The sequence below is a fragment of the Mauremys reevesii genome, linkage group 3, assembly GCF_016161935.1.
Source record: "Mauremys reevesii isolate NIE-2019 linkage group 3, ASM1616193v1, whole genome shotgun sequence".
NCBI classification, from domain to species: Eukaryota; Metazoa; Chordata; order Testudines; family Geoemydidae; genus Mauremys; species Mauremys reevesii.
The window spans coordinates 94720797-94739997 of NC_052625.1; the positions used below are offsets into that span (position 1 = coordinate 94720797).

The 19201-nt window shown below is 41.5% G+C and overlaps 1 protein-coding gene across 7 annotated transcripts in view; it reads left to right on the plus strand.

Moving 5' to 3' along the window:
* Nucleotides 1-19201, plus strand: part of TFB1M (transcription factor B1, mitochondrial) — a 60702-nt gene that overhangs the window by 9883 nt on the left and 31618 nt on the right. For 2 of the 7 annotated variants that reach the window (XM_039528224.1, XM_039528225.1), the window contains 4 exons: nt 54-359; nt 2192-2349; nt 5204-5355; nt 11100-11208. In XM_039528224.1, the coding sequence (XP_039384158.1) occupies nt 2217-2349; nt 5204-5355; nt 11100-11208 (394 nt within the window). In that variant the 5' untranslated portion in view covers nt 54-359; nt 2192-2216. Of the gene's footprint in view, nt 1-53; nt 360-517; nt 638-2191; nt 2350-5203; nt 5356-6996; nt 7217-7268; nt 7414-11099; nt 11209-19201 lie in introns of those variants that run through there. The other 5 variants (XM_039528227.1, XM_039528228.1, XM_039528226.1 and 2 more) reach the window with 5 other exon arrangements.

Sequence of the window (19201 nt, forward strand, 5' to 3'; positions counted from 1 at the left end):
ATGTTGAGAACTACTAGTGCGCATGCGCTCTAAGACCCCCTTCCTCTCCGTAGGGAGACGACGCATGTGAGACCCTATCCAGACCCGGGAAGGCGGAGTGTAACCGTTGAGGTTGACGGCGAGGCGCATGCGCTATGGGGAGACACCTCCCCTCCCCATCGATTGCCAGATTGGGCGCCGAAATTCTGTTTCCGGTTAGCTTGCCTCCATATCCGGGTCACTGCGCCGCGTGGCTGTTGTTATTGATTAACGCGCTAATAAAGTTACACTTAAAAGAACCCGCCAGCGGTCGCCTGACTCTCGCGCGCGTGTTCCCGCTCGGCTGCGCTCCGAGCCTCCGCGCGACAACGGCTCTACCGGTAAGTTACGCGCGGGCAGCTTCGCCCATCTCCCCCTCCCGTGTGCGCTTTGCGCATGCGCAACGCCTCTGCGCGGCGGGGACTCTACGGTGTGATGGGGGAGGCGGGGCGGTCAGACCTGCCCAGCCTCACGGCGGCCTGGCTGCGCCCCCCCCCCCCCGCCCCTGCCGGCGGCGGGAGAGTTGTCGTGATACAAAACGGCGCTGCCCGGGCCTCCGCCGGGTGTGTGAATCTTGGGGGCGGAGGCGGGAGCAGAGCCCTCCGCAGAGGGAAGCGGGGTGAGACCCGTGGGGCCTTGCGGGTGGTTTCACTCGCCCCCTTAGAAGTTCCCAGGCCGGTTGGCAGCGCTGGGCTAATTGGAAAATGGGGCTTGTCAGTGGTTGAGCTCCTGGAAATGCCAAGTATTATTAAGAGCTGCACACGCTGGTGCAGGTCAGGGCCCGCCTCTGTACGCCGGGAGCAGTGACCTATGGAGGCTGCAGCTCTCATTAAGCTTGCAGTGGGTCTCAAGTTTGTTGCAGTGCGATAGCTTTCTGACAACAAAATGACTGCACGACCCCCCCCCCCCCAATGCCACAGGTGGCCCCACAAAGCTACGTTGCTCGGGCTTGCTCTTTATCCCTCCCGTGGTGGGGCTTGGGCTTTGCAACGCTGGCATTAGACTCACTGGGTACCAGAGCAGAAACCCCAAGTCTCTAAGCTTGAGTCCAAGGCCTGTGGGGACAAAGCCCTTTGGCTTCAGCTTTCTGCCCTGGACCCTAATGAGGCTAATGCCAGCCTTGGTGATCCCATTAAAATGAACTCGCAATCCACTTTGGAGTCCTAACCAACAGTTTGAGAATCGCTGAGCTATAGGATATACTTTGCTCTAAATAGAAAGCTGTTTGCATCCAAATGGACCATTGCATAATAGGACCTCTTGTCTCCAAAGCTACTCGGATCAGGATGAAGTAACCCTTGAGCTAGGGGAATGGGTCTGAAAAGGGGGCACCTTTTCTCCATCATCCAGAGGGTCAGAGTTTAGAAAAAAGTCAAAGGATCAAAAAGTGTGGGCAACATTGTGGAAAATGGCACTTAGGCTTTCTTCCTCCTTTGTCTCTCTTATCACCAAACTTGATGTTTCAGGGAAAAGAGGAAATAGTTTTTCTTTTATTGGGGAAATTAATGTAATTAAATAATTGACAGTGTTCAACTTTTGTACATTTGTACATTTGACTTTCCCCTTTTTAGTTTAAAAAAGGCTAGAATTAATCATCAAAATACAGGACTGTTAACTATTTTTGGAGGCATGGGGGGTTCATTTTACATCTGTTGTCTGACCAGCCCAGTATTTATGATTCTAGTGCTGCCTCCTGCACACAATACCTAATTTTAAAGTGTGAGTAGATTAAAGTAAATGAAACTGCTCATGTGCTTAAAATTAAGCACATTCATATGTGTTTGCAAGATTAGGACCTTAGGTTGTAAATCTTGTGTATTTTTAATACACCTCTACCCCAATATAACGCTGTCCTCGGGAACCAAAAAATCTTACCATGTTATAGGTGAAACCGCGTTATATCGAACTTGCTTTGATCCACTGGAGTGTGCAGCCCTGCCTACCCCTCCCCCTGGAGCACTGCTTTACCGCGTTATATCCGAATTTGTGTTATATTCGGTCACGTTATATCGGGATAGAGGTGTATATGCTTCTAAAGCAATAGGTTCATTTGATAAAATCAGAATAAGTAAATATTTTGAGTATTACTTCATTCCATTCTGTTTCTTACATATTTAATTCTGCCCTATGGTACACCTGATTACCCCTAGTCCCTTCTTTCCCTGTTTTTTAGGAGCAAGAGTTAACAGTCTTGGCCAATGGCTGCTTCAGGAAAGATGGCTGCTTTCCGTCTACCACCTCTGCCAACTGTTAGAGAGATTATTAAACTGTTTAATCTCCGAGCACAAAAGCAGCTATCCCAGAATTTTCTCCTGGATCTGAGATTGACAGGTAGGACATTTTTTATCTTGCATCTTTTAAAATTTTTAATCATAAACTGCCTATTCATTTTCTCCAAAATTTAAGTTCTATCTACATTTATTTGCATGGGGACTCTTGTCTTCCTCACAACAACACTGGTACACTTAAAAAAATATATTTTAACTCAATACATTTATCTGTAAATGCTCAGAAATGTAATTTTGTATGCAGATTAAATGCTGTATTGGGGGAAGGGTTTACACTGTATTTATATATAACAGAAAATTGATTTTTCTTATGTAAATGCAAAATTCAACTCCATCTTAATTATGGAGCTGTGTCCAGTGCCTATTTAAAAAATACTAATGCCCCCTCAGAGCTTACCAGAGAATATTAGGGAATGGTGGGAGGCAATTAGATAGCTTCTATGTTTTCCTCAAAAATGAGATACTCTGAGGGTCATATTTGTGCAGGGTATGAAGTACTGCATTTGTTTATTATCCTAGCATGTGCTTTGACTAGGAAGGCCATATGCCCTAGTTTACTGGGAGTGTCCTGGTTTTTCTGAGCTTATTGTATTATACTGGTCAGATTTTTCTCCAGCTTCATTTCAGCCACAGTTCACATCACTTATGCTGCTGACTCCAAACTGTGTTGCTCCTTCTCTGCTGACCTAGAGATGGTTCTACTATGCAATAGTTGCACAGTGTGGGTGTGAAACCCCCAAGGGCTTTTCTACACTTGAAAGTTAACTCAGATTAAGGTAGGGTGCAATAAAAATAGTTATGAGAAACAGGAACATGTGGAGTCAATCAGGAACAACTGTATATGTGGACAAGCCTTAAAGGTGAGATTCGCAAGAGGGGACTTAGGTGCCCAACTGCCATTTTCGGGGCCTAAGTCCAAAATTTAAATCCTCAAAACCCTAGCTCAGCTGTCACCTAACTTTATAGGTGCTTAAATTGCCTATGTACCTAAGACTCCACTGGTAACGTTCCCTGGGCATCTAAATTTCTGCTGGTGGGCATGCACTAGGGTTGCCAGCTTTCTAAGCACACAAATCCAAACACTCTTGCCCCCGCCCTTTCCCTGAGATCACATCCCTGCCCTGCTTCCTCTCCGAGGCCTCGTCCCTCGCTCGCCCCCACCCCCACCTGCTTTCACTGGGCTGGGGCAGGGGGTTGAACTGCAGGATGGAGTGAGGGCTCCGTCTGGGGGTGTGGGCTCTGGGGTTGGGCCAGAAATGAGGGGTTCAGAGTGTAGAAGGGAAATCTGGGCTGGGGCAGAGGGTTAGGGTGCTGGAGGGGGTGAGGGCTCTGGGGTGGGGCCGTAGATGAGAGGTTTGGGGTGCAGAAGCGGGATCAGTGCAGGGGATTAAGGTGCGTGAGGGGATATGGGCTCCAGGAAGGAGTTTGGGTGCAGAGAGAGCTCAGGGCTGGGGCAGGGGGTTGGGGTTGGGGTGTGGGAGGGGCTGAGGGTGCGGGCTCCGGAAGGACGGTGCTTACCTCCGGCAGCGCCTATAAGTGGCTGTCTCCTAGGCTCAGGGGCAGCCAGGTGGCTCCTTGTGCTGCCCCTGCATGCAGGCACTCCTCCCACTGCTCCCATTGGCTGCAGTTCCTGGCCAATGGGAGCTGTGGACTCAGTGCTTGGGAGCAGTGTGCAGAGACCCCCTGGCCGCCCCTGCGCCTCGGAGCCAGACATGAGCTGCACAGAGCCAGGGCAGGTAGGGAGCCTGTCTTAGCCCCACTGTGCCGCCGGTCAGACATTTGACCTATTAAGATCTCCCGGATTCCTTTTAATAGTCACCGGGCGATTGAGGCCGGTTCTGGTAGACTCTGAGCCAATCTGGGAAGGTTGGCAACCCTATCATCCACACAGCCACCTCAGTCCTCATACCATCGAGCAGCTTTGTGTCTAATTCACACCTGAGCCCCAGCAGGATTCACAAGATAGGCATCCCCTGCGTGCTTTGACTGTAAGATGCATCTGGTAGATCAGGCCTTGCATAAAGCAAAGAAGGTGGTTGTGATGCCTGTGTCCCCTTATATCCAATAGCATAGAGGCTGAATACACATCTAGGATATGGGAGAACCGGGTTCAAATTCTCACACTGCCTGATGTGGAGCAGGGACTTGAACCGTGGTCTGCTACCTGCTGGGTGCCCTGTCAACCTACTGGCTATTCATGTCTGGGTCTTGCTCAGCTTCTTCTGTTGAAGTGGTTCTGCTTTGCATGCCACTTTATTTTTTTTAACCACTCCTTGTGTTCTTCTACTGTCTGACCCTGCTTTTCTCCACCTCCTTTTGTACAGATTTCTCTTCTTCCCACTCCTTTAACATTTAGCTGTCCACAACCAACTCTGCTCTGTTTTGCCCTAGTCTTTCCTACTTCTTGTTCCGGGCTTCCCCAATCTCTTATCTCAAATAGCTCTGCTTCCTAGATACCGTAATCCCCAGGCTGCTCCTCTTTAGCCTTGTTCATTTTATATTTCTTTGGAACTGCCTCAGTGTAATGGCATTTCCCTTTAAATGCGCAGACTCTACAGAGATGTCAGAGGTTACCTGCCGGAGAGAGAATTGAATTTCCTATTTGCAAGGAGAAAATTATTTGTCTATCTTTTTTTAATAGATTCTGTAATTAACAAAATACATTAAGCACCGGACTGTGCAAGCTCTCTGTTTGGTTATGAGTTTCTGAAACTGAATTCTGTGCTGTCTAGCAGGCTCCATAAAAAACAGTACTCTTCTCATTTAACCAGGAGATGCCATTGTTTGTCTCTTCTGTGATAAACTCATTGTTTACTGTAGAAACACAAACTACACTGATGTTGGTGAGCTCAGTGCCTTGCAAAATAAAAGCTTTGTATGTGCTTTGTGACTTACAGATAAGATAGTGAGACAGGCTGGCAAGCTGAAAGATGCCCATGTCTGTGAGGTGGGCCCTGGGCCAGGAGGAATTACAAGATCCATTCTCAATGCTGATGTTGCTCAACTCCTGTTAGTTGAAAAAGATACTCGATTTATTCCAGGACTGCAGGTATCAATTGGGAAATAAATTGTTTTTTATAATTAATATATGTTTAAACATTCAAGAAGTTAAATTACTTTTAAAAAAATTATCAGAGGAGTCCTAAACTATTGCTGGCTTCAGGTTGGATCATTGCTTTTAAAAAAATTGGATTTCCTATTTTGATCTGAACAATTGAAAAAAGTACTCCTTGCTCTAAAACAACTTGTATCAGAAATATTTGCAGTGTTTTCTGCTTCTTTCCTAGAGGTCCGTTGTTTAGTTTAATCTATGTTGGCAGAATGGAGTACATTAATCTATTTTATTATGTTTGGTTGGATGTATTACTCATTAATTGGAAGAATACTGCTATACCAATTTATATAGAAATCCTTTCAAGGTTTTGAGATTTAAAATAGTTTATAGTCCATCTCAAACACCTTTATCTGATCAGATCTTTTTCACCAGATTGATATAATGACATTTTTGTACTTCTAATCTCTTTTTGTGAAAATCATTTCTTCAGTCCAAACAAAGGATAATAATGCTGCGGCCCCACTCAGATGAAACAGGTTTCAGAGGGGTAGCCATGTTAGTCTGTATCAGCAAAAACAACAAGGAGTCCTTAAGGTACCTTATGGACTAACAAATTTATTTGGGCATAAGCTTTCGTGGGCTATAACCCACTTCATCAGATGCATGGAGTGGAAAATACAGTTGAAACAGTTGCAGACCCATGCTGTCTTTGCAAAAACTGTTGTAGTTAGTATCATCCTGATACAATTGTTATAACTGCATCCATTAGGATTATTGAATGTAAACATTATCCGCCAGTTAATACATTTGAATCTCATAATTGACTTGTAAATCACCATTATTTGAACCAAGTAAGAAAGGATATGATGTAATTAATTCTCTGTGCATGTCTTATCGGATAATTGCTTGAATTAGCTGGAACATTTTTGTTTGGCTTTCAAAAACTACTGCTGAAGCAGATTCCTCTAAATAGAAGCACCGCTTCTAGGATCCTTCAACAAAGTATCTTGGACACTTTGTGGGATAACTCAGTGGTTTGAGCATTGGCCTGCTAAACCCAGGGTTGTGAGTTCAGTCCTTGAGGGGGCCACTTAGGGATCTGGGGCAAAAATCAGTACTTGGTCCTGCTAGTGAAGGCAGAGGGCTGAACTCGATGACCTTTCGAGGTCCCTTCCAGTTCTAGAAGATTGGTATATCTCCTATTATTATTATTGACATATATACAACTCTGAGTGAGTCACTGTTTTTCGTTAGCGACCCCCTCACAGCAGACGTTCATATGCTTTTGGCAGGCTATTCAGTATACTGGAGATCTTGAGTAAGAGTGGGTGTGAATAAACAAGCAGTATCTTGCATCCATTAGTATTAAATTTGGTTTTGAGCTTTATTTTCCAGATAAGATGATGATAAATTACAGAATGAGTCTCTTTGATGTGGGTCATAACCTCTTTGTTTTTTCTGGTTTTTCACTGAAAGTTCTCTGTTTCAATCTAGAATAGTTGTACATAAAGGGTCTGGGATTTGAACAGCAGAAAATGCCATATATTAAAATAACAATTGGGGGCTGTTATTTAGAAGAATCTTTTACCATGTGTGAAACCAGTGACATTTAAAACATTCTGCATTTTTACTAAGTTCTTTTCAGGCTTTCCCATGATGTTTGCTTCATAATATTGAAGTAGGGGTCTGTGGCTGACACACTTCCCAGGAGTACCCAGGGTTGTGAGGCACCTCGCTACCACCTACCTTTACTGTGAGGAAGCCTGGTCTTTGCCTGCTGGGGGTCAACTCCCTGGGCTACAGGCAGTAGAAGCATGCCACCTCTGCCAGCTCAAGCTCTGCTGCCCTGCTGCAGGTTAGCAGTAGACATGCTTCAACCCTCAAGCCCTTTGAATGTCCCTCTGCAGCGTCCAGCAGTCGTTCCACTGAACATTCGCTGTATTTCCAGATCCACTGCTCTCAAAGGGAAAATACATCTCAGCTTAGGAATTACACCTCAGATCACTCCGCCGCTTAATAAACCGCATTTAGAAACGTTTATAGTGAAAACAAGTAAGTTTATTTAACAAAGTATAGAGATTTAAGCGATAGCAAGTACAAGTATTGGAAATAAATGAATGCATATAAAATAAAATCATAATTTGCATTCTAGAACCTAGACATATTTAACTAGTTACTTTCATGTTTTGCAATATTGTTCTCCAGCATTTGTCAGCCAGGCAGGCTGTGATCCCTTTTTCATGAAACAGGTCATTTTGTCAACTTCTCTCCTCAGTGAAGGATACAGTGTGTCTCTCTGCATTCTTTTGATAGACCGGATGAATCCTTTCATCTTAGTCATAAACTGAACACTCTCCTGCAGTGTGTTCCTTCCTGTAGATTTGGTGATCTCTAGTCAGTTTGGCAGTCTTGATTAGTTGGTGGCTTAGTATGCAAATAGACTTACATTATGAGGCACACAATACACAGTGACCAGATGTAGAGATAAGCGTCTCCTTTGCCCTGCCTGAACAGAACCTGTCTAAGACAGGTCACCAGGTAATCTGCCTTTAACGTCAAGGCTTTAAGAACACAATTTCCAGTATAGATACATAATTTCTTAAATATTTGTACATACATTTCACAATGATCATGATGATCAGTGGACTACTGGCTTTTGGTAGAGACCTTGTATGCCAGCCCGTGGTGAATTATTGTGCACATACACCTCTATCTTGATATAACGCTGTCCTTGGGAGCCAAAAAATCTTACTGCGTTATAGGTGAAACCTCATTATATCGAACTTGCTTTGATCCACCGGAGTGCACAGCCCCACCCACCCGGAGCTCTGCTTTACCGCATTATATCCGAATTCGTGTTATATCGGGTCATGTTATATTGGGGTAGAGGTGTATTTGGTCAGGGGATTCCTGTAAATTTCTCTATATTTCATTCTCAAAGGGTCATAGCCTCATGCTGGCATACAACCTGATAACTTGGCTAGGCAGGTTTATAAAAGGGGCAGAGGTAAGATTTTTCCCCTCAGGCTGAGCAATGGAATGACTGCAGAACTCTTCAATGGTGGCGAATTCAGCCTATTGGTGGAAGTATCCATGAGTGCCTTTATACCCCCTCAGATGCAAGGTGGAGGGCAAGAGGAACTGCAGTGACAAAGCCTCTGACTCTATCTTTCCCCAGTTCTTTGTGCCTAGAAGTTTGTGGACCCTCATTAGTTCTGCTGCCAGAGGACCCTTGATGGATGCAGGATTTGCCCTAAAATGCATTAATTCACAATGGGTCTTCCAGTCATTAGTTCAAATTAGCAATGTTTTGTTGCAATTTTATGCCAACAGATTTCATAAAATGCAGTGGAATTTACTAGTGTAGTGAAAATTAAAGGGCAATAGGTAATAACTGGCTATTAAGACATGAAGTTGCATCTGAAAAAACACATTTTATTTTTTCTAATTCATTACTTATACCTATTTACTTTTTAATACTTTTACTGCTGACAAAAAGAAAAACCAGTCTAAGGTTCTGTTCTTCTGTCTCTAATATGCTAATGAATTTTTAAATTATGCAAACTATAGTCATTTAAAAAAACCTAAAGACCCTTCTTGACAGCGAAACCCACCATTAAAAAACAATTTCACGTATGATCACTGCCTATCATTTGTATAGACATCTGTCTGCTTTGTTTGGTACTATTTACTTACTCCATGGATCTTATTACATTAATTTGCATCCTTGGATGGCACCCTTCACAGTAAAAATTAACAAATCAAGGCAGATAAACTACTTATAGGTAGCTAAACTACTGCTGCAGTGATGACATCTACTCTTAAATTGGTTTGTATTAAAATTCCAGACTTGTTTCATGTTAGATTTTTTTTCTCTCTAGTTGAAACTAATTGTGTTTCAAAGAGATGGGGACTTTTTTTTTTTTTTAAGAGTTAAACTCTGTTTCAGTACCCCCTGCATGGAATTTAAATCTCTACTTGAATTCTGTATGTCCATGAACATTCCTGGAAAGCAGCAGTTTCCTTTGATTCAGAAAGCTGACAATGTTGGTTTTCCATTAAGCAGTATAGAGGTGAAATTTTAAAACTTTTTTCATCCTGTCCAAATCCCTGAGTGAAGCTGCATGATTGAAATTGAATATGCACATTATGATGCTGAAATGAGTTGGAGTAATAAATCTAAGCTGCCACAAAAATCAGTTTCCTTTTTTCACTGATTAAATTCAAAACATTTAACTGTTTATAACATAGGTTTGAATTTTCACACACACAAACCAAAATTGCTTTTTTCATTGTCCATCTGGTTTTTCCTAATCTGCTTTAAAAATAATTTAAAAAAATCTTCCCCAGATACTTGGTAAATATAAAAATTGATTTGCTCCATAAATAATCAATAGGGTACTTTGGGGGAAAAACATTGCAACTATCAGATTAAAACACATCAGTGTATCTTTCACATGTTTCTTACTGTGTGTGCTTACTCCCAGTGTTTGTGATTTAATATTATGGTTTGCTGTCTCTAAGACTATTTCTCTGCCTGTTTGATCCTACAGTGAAGACATAATTTCAAATACACTAATGGCTTAAATGAAGCAGTATGAATCAATGCAGGGTCAAGCAGCAGTAGATGACCCAGAGGGAAAATCTAATTACTTAGAAAACAAAACAAACAAAAAAACCCTAAGGGCTTGTCTAGATGAACGGTTAGTGCATGCCAAGCTGAGATGTAAATCTACAGTGCAGTAGCATGCTGCTCACTAGCTGTTCATGTGGACCCTGTTAGTGCACATTTACAATTCCCTAGTGCATTTTGATCTACTCCACTTTGAAATGGGAGTATATCAGTGTGCACTAGGGGACTTTTTGTGCAAATGAGCAAGGTCCCCATAGACTGGGTGGCATGCTAATGCACTGTAGATTTACACCCCCGGCTTGCCACACACTAGCTGTTTGTCTAGACAAGCCCTTAATAATAGATATCTCTAATAATAAAAAGAAAGGGAGCAGAGCACTGAAAATTTCAAAGTACATTAATTTTTCTGTAAACATTCTCTTCTCCACTAGTTTGTTTCTGTACAGAACTCCTTCTTTCATGGCTGTATAGATTTGCATTATAAACTTGATCCTGCAAGGTGTTAAATCCTTTAGCCTGATCCTGCACAACACTTAAGCATGTACTTCACTTTAAGTGTGTGAATAGTGCCATTGATTTGAGTGGAACTAATAATGTGTTTTGCTTGATCAGGCCAGAGTGCTCAGCATTTTGCAGAATCAAGCCTTATATGAGTTTGCATGTTTGAAGCACAAATAAGTTGTATTGACATCTGAGAATTTTCTCCAATATATTTTAATAATCTGTGTTCATTCCAGGCTTCAAAATACTTAAGTCTTTAATTATTTGTATTAGATCTAAACTCTCAATCCTGTAATCCTTTACTCTCACAAGTAGTGAATAGTAGGTTTATAGGATCAGACCTGTTTGGGTTTTTGTGTGTATAACTTTTTTGCATGGAAATGTACATTTTGTTCATCTTTTATTTATAATGTGCCCAGACCTAAAAGATAATTATTCTGTTTTACTACTACATGTATGTGAGGATAAAAATATAGGACCAGATTCATGCCTAGTGTAACTCCACTGAAGCCAAGGATGATTATGGCTCAGTATGTTTAAAAGTTTACCAGATTTTATTGGTGCTAAATAGACTAATTCTGCTTGCTTGCTGGCTGACAAACAGATGCTGTCTGAAGCAGTTCCGGGGAAAGTGCACATTGTTCATGGGGACATTTTGACATACAAGATGGAGAGAGCTTTTCCAAAACACCTTCAAAAGAAGTGGGAAGATGGTTAGTATCTGCTTTCAGTACATTTGTTGTTTCCTCTGAACAGTTACTATGAAAATTAGCTTGTTTGACAAGGTACCTGGTGTTCTTCGTCATGAGTTCCATTTCTTCTCACTTCATCTACACACATGGGTTTTGATCCCTTTTGGTGGATAGCAGTTGACTATCCTCACCCTAATTTACATTTTAGCTGTTAATAGTTAACCTTTCAAAGTGATTTCTCCTGAAAGGTAAAATTAGAGAGGCTAATTTTCTTTCATCCAAAAGAAAAACAAAAAATGAAATCACCTATTTCCTACATTGTCTGAGAGTTGGTATACACTAGCAACTTATGTGGGTATAACTGTTGCTTAGGGAAGTGGAAAATCCAAACCCCATAGCAGTGCAGTTACACCAACCTAACTCCTGTTGTAGACAGCACCGTGTCAATGGTAGGGCTTCTCCCCTGACCATAGCTACTCCTCTTGGGGAGGAGAAGCTCTCCTGTTGGTGTAGGTAGTGTCTTTACTGAAGCACTAGGTTGGTGCAGCTGAGCCTTTTAAGTGTAGACAAGCCCTAAGGCAAAGATGCTGAATTGGTATAATTTAAAATGATTGGTACTTTTGCAAGTACTAGCCTCAGGATGTTGTCATTGTGGAAAAAAAAAGTTTCTGAGGAGCACAGAAGTAAAACACATAGTGCACATATTCTTTTATTCCCCCCCATCCTCCTGCTTTTGCGTGATAAGCCACCATTTATTAAATTCTGTTGTAACCCCACTGAAGATTCTTGTAGAATCCTCTTTGAAACTTGGAAACATTTGTGGTACTTGAAGTATATTGAAAGATTGTTTTTCTTATTGCTGACCCTTCAACCTTGCATACTGGGAAAGTATAAAGTCTAATCATAGCTTTTTATCAAATTTTGGGGTTTTTGTATGACTGGATTTCACCTGGTCTCCTAAGACCATATCACACTACTAGATAAACTTACAGGTAAGTTTAGTCGTCTTTTCCAAAACCTGATTTCTTAGCTAGCGATAGACATAGCATCTGGTGGATGCCAGAAAAACATTAAGCATTTTTTTTTCTAATTTGAGATACAAAGGAAACATATTCTGTTAACTTTATCTGGAAAATTCCCAGGTGTATTGCATCTTCCCATGTCGTAGGGAATTTAATAAAACATTTGGTATGCGCAAATGTGTATATGAGGATGGAGCTGAATATTTAAAATATACCTTTCTAGAACTGATGCATTTAAGAATCCTATTTCTTCTTTTAATTACTTCCTCTGGTGTTGGTCTGTGAAAATAAAATGTAAATCACTGACAATTCAACAAGTGCCACTTTCTATTATTTGTGAATCAAACTAGAGAATTACATTATACGAAATGTGAATTAAATCCAATTTTTTGTTTGCATTTTACTGTTGTATAAAAATGGCTTTATTACTTATTGACATGTGTAGCATATAGTGATTCTGCAAAAACAAAACCCAACAAGTCTCAAAGCCTCTGGCTCACACGCTACAGTGTTAAACATAACTCTGTAGTTGTTCCCACTTGGTTAGGAGCTTAGGATCTGAAACCTTTTCCCCTCCCCCTGTTTCAGAGCCCGAGTGAGGACATTGGCATGACTATCTTTAGTGTAGTAGCGTCAGCCCTGCAAGCCCAAGTCTGTAGACCTGGCCTCTAAGACTTGCTGCCATGTTTGTTTTTTTTAAATGTACCCATACAATATCAAGGCTTCATTTTCTTCAGTTTGCTGGAAGACCCTGTTACTGCAAGGGAGCTCTGTAACATGGGTGGAGGTTCAGATTCTCTCTCTCTGCAGATTTGATGCATGTTACTGCAGTTTTATAGGGTTTGTACAGGGCCCTTCAGGATTTGAATCTTTGGACTCAGCCACAGAAACGATATCAGGGATAAGTTCTTCAGCATGGAGGAAACAGTGGCACATTCTTTCTAGTGCTCTTTGAATAGTCACACTTGTGTGGATACACTATTTGGGGCAGGTTGAATGGTGGAATTCTAGCTAGTAGTAGTTATTGGAGCACTCACACGCTTCCCTAATTCCACCTCTCAGTGAGCATCAGCTATTCCAGAGCGAGAGTATAAAAGTTCCAGCTGCCTCAGTTCCTTCCAACTCCAACAGCTGAACGGATGAGGAACTGCTCTGGAGTGTTTCTGGGTCTGTAGCTTATTAGCTAGTTGTTAATTTTTATAGTTAGAATTAGTAGTTTGTTCAATGGTTGATAGTTTACTATTAGATTAAGTTAATTGTAATTCTTCAGTATGGAGATGGCAGAAGCAAAGAATAAAAATACCAGTTTTAAAAGACGTATGTCATGTCCGACAGTGTTTCTGGTGTCAAGTGTGCATGCTAGATGCCTCGCATATTTGGGGTGAGGGACACTCCCCTTCAAAAAGTTTGATTTGCTCAATTTTTACAGCATGGGCCAAAAAGGAGAGAGAGAACCGACTTTGGGTGATTTTATTACAAGTGCTGTCAGCAAAAACCATCCTGAACGGAGCAAGTACAAAGTTCAAATAAGTCTCAGGGACCAGCATCAGTTCTGAGTGAGTTGGGAGGGAAGAAGGATAAAACCTCCACCTTGGCACCCAGTGCTAAAGACCCCAGAAGTGGGAAGGATGTGAAGAGGAAAATTCTTGTGGTGTCGGCTCCTGTTTCCAGAGCTAATCTATGATCTTGTTCCAAAGGTAAGAGCTAAGAAACTGTTGATGTAGGGGCAAGATAAGGTTCCAGTAGCTAGTTCCAGCATGGCACTGCAATGAATAATAGTTACAGCACAGGTTCATCAATTGGAACCGTCTCCTGCTCCATCGGCGATTAACACGTGTCTCAGTTGAGCAGGCACCAAACATTCTGTTGGAACTGATTCAGTTTAGGTACTTTCCCAGGGAGAAGAAGAGCTGAAGTCAAGATTTTTCCACTACTCCCACCTCCAAAGACTTCTGGGTTTCCAGAATAGATTTTTTTCTCCACTCTCCTTTATTCATCCTAGAAGAATGCCATCAGATCGGAGAATAGGAACAGGTCAAGGGTTGGATCCAGAGAAAGAATATTATAAGCAACTTCATTCATTTGCTTTGTATATGTATGGACAAAGATATTTCTAATAGGGCTGTCAGCGATTAAAAAAAATTAATCTTGATTAATCACACTGTTAATAGAATACCATTTATTTCATAGCATCATAGAAGATTAGGGTTGGAAGAGACTTCAGGAAGTCATCTAGTCCAGCCCCCCACTCAAAGGAGGGCCAACCCCAACTAAATCATTTCAGCCAGGGCTTTGTCAAGCTGGGCCTTAAAAACCTCTAATGATGGGAGGTGGTGGAATCCCCTAGGTAATCTATTCCAGTGCTTCACCACCCTCCTAGTAAAATAGGTTTTCCTAATATATAACCTAGACCTCCCCCACTGCAACTTGAGAACATTGATCCTTGTTCTGTCAGCTGCCACCACTGAGAACAGCCTAGTTCCATCCTCTTTGGAACTCCCCTTCGGGTAATTGAAGGGTGCTATCAAATCCCCCCTCACTTCTCTTCTGCAGGCTAAATAAGCCCAGTTCCCGCAGCTTCTCCTCATAAGTCATGTGCCCCAGCCCCCTAATAATTTTCATTGCCCTCTGCTGGACTCTCTCCAATTTGTCCACATCCTTTCTGTAGTGGGGGGCCCAAAACTGGACGCAGTACTCTAGATGTGGCCTCACCAGTGCCGACTACAAGGGACTAATCACTTGCCTCCATCTGCTGGCAATGCTCCTACTAATGCAGCTGTTATGCCATTAGCCTTCTTGGCAACAAGGGCACACTGTTGACTCATATCCAGCTTCTCGTTCACTGTAATCTTCAGGTCCTTTCCCAGCTTAGCCAGTCAGTCCCAAGCCTGTAGCAGTGCATGGGATTCTTCCATCCTAAGTGCAGGACTCTGCACTTGTGCTTGTTGAACCTCATCAGGTTTTTTTTTTGGGGCCCAATCCTCCAATTTGTCTAGGTCATTCTGGACCCTATACCTACCCTCCAGCGTCTCTACCTCTCCCCCCCAGCTTAGTGTCATCCACAAACTTGCTGAGGGTGCACTCCATCCAAAAATCCAGATTATTAATAAAGATGTGAACAAAACCATCCCCAAAACTGACCCCTGGAGCACTCTGCTTGATACTGGCTGCCAACTAGACATTGAGCTGTTGATCACTACCCATTGAGCTCAAGGATCTAGCCTGTTTACATATTTTTGGATGCTTTCTACATTTTCAAATATATTGATTACAATTACAACACAGAATTGTACAGTGTACAGTGCTCACTTTATATTTTTATTACAAATATTTGCACTGTAAAAAAATAGTATTTTTCAATTCACCTCATACAAGTACTGTAGTGCAATCTCTTTATCATGAAAGTGCAACTTACAAATGTAGGGTTTTTTGGTTACATAAGTGCCTTCAAAACCAAAACAATGTAAAACTTTAGAGCCTACAAGTCCACTAAGTCCTACTTCTTGTTCAGCCAGTTGCTCAGAGAAACAAGTTTGTTTATGTATGTGAGATAATGCTGCCCATGTCTTAATTACAATGTCCCCTGGAAGTGAGAACAGGTGTTCTCATGGCACAGATATAGGTGGTGTTGCAAGGTATTTATGTGCCAGATGAAGCATGAAGAGGCATATGAATCTTTAGCTCAACTACCATTCTAGAGGACTTGCTTCCATACTGATGAGGTATGTTAAAAAAAAAATGCGCTAATTAAATCTGTGACTGAACTCCTTGGGGGAGAATTGTATGTCTCCTGCTCTGTTTTACCCACATTCTGCCATATTTTTCATGTTATAGCAATGCCAGCTATAACAGGGGAGGGATACCTCAGTGGTTTGAGCATTGGCCTGCTAAACCCAGGGTTGTGAGTTCAATCCTTGAGGGGGCCATTTAGGGAACTGGGGTAAAAATCTGTTTGGGGATTGGTCCTGCTTTGAGCAGGGAGTTGGACTAGATGATCTCCTGAGGTCCCTTCCAACCCTGATATTTTAAAAAAATAAATAAAAATAAAAGCCTGTTCTTACTTTCAGATGACATTGTAATTAAAACATGGGCAGCATTATCTCCCGTAAATGTAAACAAACAAGAAGTAGAACTGATTGGACTTGTAGGCTCTAAAGTTTTACATTGTTTTATTTTTGAATGCAGGGGTTTTTGGTACACAATTCTACATTTGTAAATTGCACTTTCATGATAAAGAGATTGCACTACAGTACTTGTATGAGGTGAATTGAAAATACTATTTTGTTTTTTTTACAGTGCAAATATTTGTAATAAAAAATAAAGTGAGCACTGTACACTTTGTATTCTGTGTTTGTAATTTAAATCAGTATATTTGAAATGTAGGAAAACATCCAAAATATTTAATACATTTTAATTGGTATTCTATTTATCATTGAGATTAATCACAATTAACTCAAAAAAATTAATCACATGAGTTAACTGCCTTTAATCAGCAGCCCTAATTTCCAATCAAATCAGAGTATAGACTTCTGGCACTGGCTGTCTCCTTCACCTTAACAAGATGTACAGTGTATGGGAATGGACCTTCCTGTATTTGGTACCGAGATGACATTGAAGTATTGGATCTGAAGTATATGAATCAGACAAGGCATCTAGGTCCTGATAGATTTCCTATAGTGGTAAGAGATTTGCTCAGAAGAGGAAGAATTATCAGAAATTTGAGAATCAGATCCAGAAGGAGGTATACCTTCGCCAGAGGAGAATGTGGTGTACGCTTCAGCATCGTTGCCGTCAGAGGATGTGTTATTCCATGAGTTGGTGGATTGCATGACAAAGACATTAAATATTCTCTCTGTTTCTGTTGAGAAATATCACCCTGTTTTCAGTATTTCAGGGGAAGCTACCAGTTAAAGGTTCCCCTTATTGGAAGGAAGGTCTTAATGAACAAAAATAGTCTGGAATACTCCCTTATCTGCTCAGCCTTTGTCGAAAAAGTTTGACAGACTACTAGTTCCCTCAGAAAAGTGTTGCTATGTGGAGTTATGACGCTGTCATGGCTAGATATCAGCATCACTTATGGGGGAAAATGTCATTGTTGTCAATGCTGTACCAAAGATGCATAGAAGATTAGTTAATTCTGTTTTGCTGGACGGACAGAATGTTGCTAAATATCAGTTGAGAGCAGCATTTGAGTCTTCAGATGCATTAGCTAGGGAATATCTTCAATTGTTACTCTAGAAGGCATGTGTTGATCTTCCTCTAGAGACAAAGTTGAAAATTGAATAAAATCTTGAGAAAATGAAGAACGTCAGGGCTACAGGTAGACCTCTAGGTTGTGATTTTTTTTTTAAATACACACAAAAAAAACAACTTTGGTTCCTCTCTTCAGGTACCAACGTAGTATCAACCTTTTGTCAATGCCTTGCCTCAAAGAAGGAGTTACTACCAGCCTCAACATCATTCCTTACAAAAACAACAAGAAAAGAGGTAATTTAAGCCTCATAATAATAAAGGGAAATCTTATCATCTGTGCTATTCTTTTGAAGTTACACAGGTGACATCAGTCCTGTTAGACACTTTTGCCCCTCTTTTTGGAGACTGCTTGTCTTTACCATCAGTAGAGATTAATAACATCAGACAGGTGAGTTCTAGAGATTACTGCATGCAGTTATTTGATACAGTTAAAAGTCCTTTCTCCCAACAACCCAACTCTTCCTCCTTGAGTGGGATCTGGTTCAACTCTGTTTGCTCAGAGAGGAGGTGCAGTCTTTATTATTATTGGAGTGATAGACATGCCTCATGAATACAAAGGGAGAGAGTTTTATTTGCATTATTTTCTAATTCCAAAAAAAGTTGCCTTTGTCCTATTCTAGATCTCAGACAATTAAACACCTTTATAAAAAAGTTTCCACTTCCACATATCTGTAACCTTCTTTTTTTTCCTTCAGGATTGGTTTGTAGCCCTGGTTTTAAGACATGTATTTCCATATTTCAATAAAACCATTTAATCAGAAATAGCCAAGTTTCCTAGTAGGAGAGGACCACTTTCAGTACAGGTCTCTTTCTATTTAGTGACAGGTCTGAGGGTGTTTACAAAATCCCTAGCTGTAGGGAGAGCATATCTAAAGAAATGGGATTTATGTATATCCTTACCAGGGTGACTGATTAATAAAAACATTATGAAGGGAAGAAATCCTCTTACACATAAAACAGATATTTACTTTTTGCCAATCTGGACTATGCATAAATTCAGGAAAATTATTCCTGAATCCAACTCAAAGAATCCCTTTCATAGTGGCCATATGGGACTCAACTGTAGCAAAAGACTTTGATCCCAGAAAAAAGGTCTATACAAATAAAATTATCTATACATTTTCTTCTGCAGTTCCCAAAACAGTTGTTGCTCTTTTCCTCCCCCTGGGGCTACTAGATCTCTTAGCGTCAGCCACATTAGTGACCCCATAAAATGGATGAGAGGCCTGCAACCCTGGTTAGCAAGAAATGACAGACCAGGGTTAGACAAAATATGCATCACAAATTGGTAATTCCACAGCAGGTGTTAAAAACAATTATGTGGTGGGCATGTACTCTAAATGTAATTAAGGATATATTAATCTCTCTCACTATGCCATTGGGATGGGGGCCCATTTTAAAAAAAACCCAGCAATCTGTTAGTGAGAGGTCACTGGTCAAGGGAAATAATATACATATTGTGACAAAGTTCCTCCTCTACCTTGGTGGGTCCTGCGCTTATTGGCAGATTTGCTCACCTCAGTGATCTTCCCCACAGTCGGGGTCAACTCCTCCTGTGTCTGATCAGGAGTTGGGAGGTTTGGGGGGAACCTGGGCCCGCCCTCTACTCTGGGTTCCAGCCCAGGGCCCTGTGGATTGCAGCTGTCTATAGTGCCTCCTGTAGCAGCTGCACAACAGCTACAACTCCCTGGGCTACTTCCCCATGGCCTCCTCCAAACACCTTCTTTATCCTCACCACA